Raw genomic sequence first — 1,754 nt, forward strand, 5'->3', positions numbered from 1 at the left:
CAACGAGGATCGAGGGGAGGTGTCCGAGCAGGACAAGGGGAACCTGACGGACGACGAGATCGTCAGCCTGTCCATCGAGTTCTACGAGGGCTCCAGGTACCCGTTTTGGGCTCCTCCCAAACCTCTTGCCTGGGTTTGGGGCTTGGGAAGAAACTCCCACCTTCTGCCCCCCCTCTGGCACTGAGATCGTGGAGTCACGGAATGCTTTGGGGTGGAGGGGACCCTAAAGATCCCCTCATTCCACCCCCCTGCCATGGGCAGGGACACCTTGGCAGGGACACCTTCCATGCCAAGCAGGCAGGGAAGCTCTTTCCTAAGAGCTGCCATGTCCCTGATGCTGGTGGTGGCCTCTGAGGATGCCACTGGCACCCGGAGCAGCGTTTTGGGGGGAGTCAGTGGTTGCAGGGGCCTGGACTGGAAATGGGCATGGAAGTGGTTGGGGGGATGAAGCCACAGCCTGGCTGAAGGTCACTGGATGCCTCCTCCATGGACAGCCCTTCTGGGGGGTTCTTCTTCCTCTCCACCTCTTCATTCCTGCATAAACTTTGTCCTGTGTTTCCTTTCCTCCCCTCCCAGAGAGGAGAAGAAAGGCACCGTCGAGAACGGGGACCTGGAGAAGGAGAAGGTGAGTGTGGTGGGACTGTGACAGGGGGAGCTCCATGTCCAGCTGCCCCCGGGGCTTTTGGGGTGCGGGGGGGGCACAGGAGGGCACCCCAGAAGGGTCGAGGGCACCTCCTCGACCTGCCCAGTGGCCTCAGTGATGTCTCCCCCCACCCCAGAGCAACGGGCTGCGGTTCCTGCGCTGCCCCGCGGCCATGACCGTCATGCACCTCGCCAAGTTCCTCCGCAACAAGATGGATGTTCCCAGCAAGTACAAGGTGAGGGGGTCCCCGGGGGTGCCTGGGGGTGCCTGGGGGGTGCCTGGGGGTGCCTGGGGTCTGCTCATTGCCCGGATTTCGCTGTGCCCTGGTGGGCTCGGAGGGGCCGGGGCCGGTTTGGCCTCCCCGTGTTGCAGCCCCGGCTGCAGGCGGCGGGTTCTGCTGCCCCCAGACAGCTTTGCTCTGCCAGCCTTTCCCAGGGGCTGCATCCAACCTTTTCCTGGGGTTGGATCCATCCTTTCCCTGAGGCTGGATCCATCGTTTCCCAGGGGCTGCATCCATCCTTTCCCTGGGGTTGGATCCATCCTTTCCCTGGGGTTGGATCCATCCTTTTCCCGGGGCAGGATCCATCCTTTCCCCAGGGCTGGATCCATCCTTTCCCTGGGGCAGGATCCATCCTTTCCCCAGGACTGGATCCATCCTTTCCCTGTGGTTGGATCCATCCTTTCCCTGGGGTTGGATCCATCCTTTCCCCAGGGCAGGATCCATCCTTTCCCTGGGGTTGGATTCATCCTTTCCCTGGGGTTGGATCCATCCTTTCCCCAGGGCAGGATCCATCCTTTCAGGCCTGTTCCATGGAACCAGGAGCCCCAGGAGCCCCCAGCTCTGTGGGAGTCACTCGGGGACAGCGACCCCCTGACCCCCCCTGGGTGGCTCTACGGGGTTGGCAGTGCCTCTGTCCCCCCCCGGGGCCCTGACGGTGTCCCCGTGTCCCCCGGGCAGGTGGAAGTGCTGTATGAAGATGAGCCCCTGAAGGAATATTACACCCTGATGGACATCGCCTACATCTACCCCTGGAGGAGGGTGAGTGGGGCTGCTGCTGTGGGCACACTGGTGCCATGGGGTGCCCTGGGGTGCTGTGGGGTGCTGTCGGTG

General features: G+C 62.8%; 1 protein-coding gene across 1 annotated transcript in view; it reads left to right on the plus strand.

Moving 5' to 3' along the window:
* PCGF2 (polycomb group ring finger 2) overlaps window positions 1-1,754 on the plus strand; it is a 16,375-nt gene that overhangs the window by 7,307 nt on the left and 7,314 nt on the right. Inside the window, exons 3-6 of the mRNA XM_029965857.1 lie at window positions 8-96; window positions 577-625; window positions 780-878; window positions 1,602-1,732. Of these exons, the coding sequence (XP_029821717.1) occupies window positions 8-96; window positions 577-625; window positions 780-878; window positions 1,602-1,732 (368 nt within the window). The remainder of the gene's footprint in view (window positions 1-7; window positions 97-576; window positions 626-779; window positions 879-1,601; window positions 1,733-1,754) is intronic.

This window comes from Manacus vitellinus, unplaced genomic scaffold (genome assembly GCF_001715985.3).
Source record: "Manacus vitellinus isolate BGI_N305 unplaced genomic scaffold, ASM171598v3 scaffold_120_pilon, whole genome shotgun sequence".
Classification (NCBI taxonomy): Eukaryota; Metazoa; Chordata; class Aves; order Passeriformes; family Pipridae; genus Manacus; species Manacus vitellinus.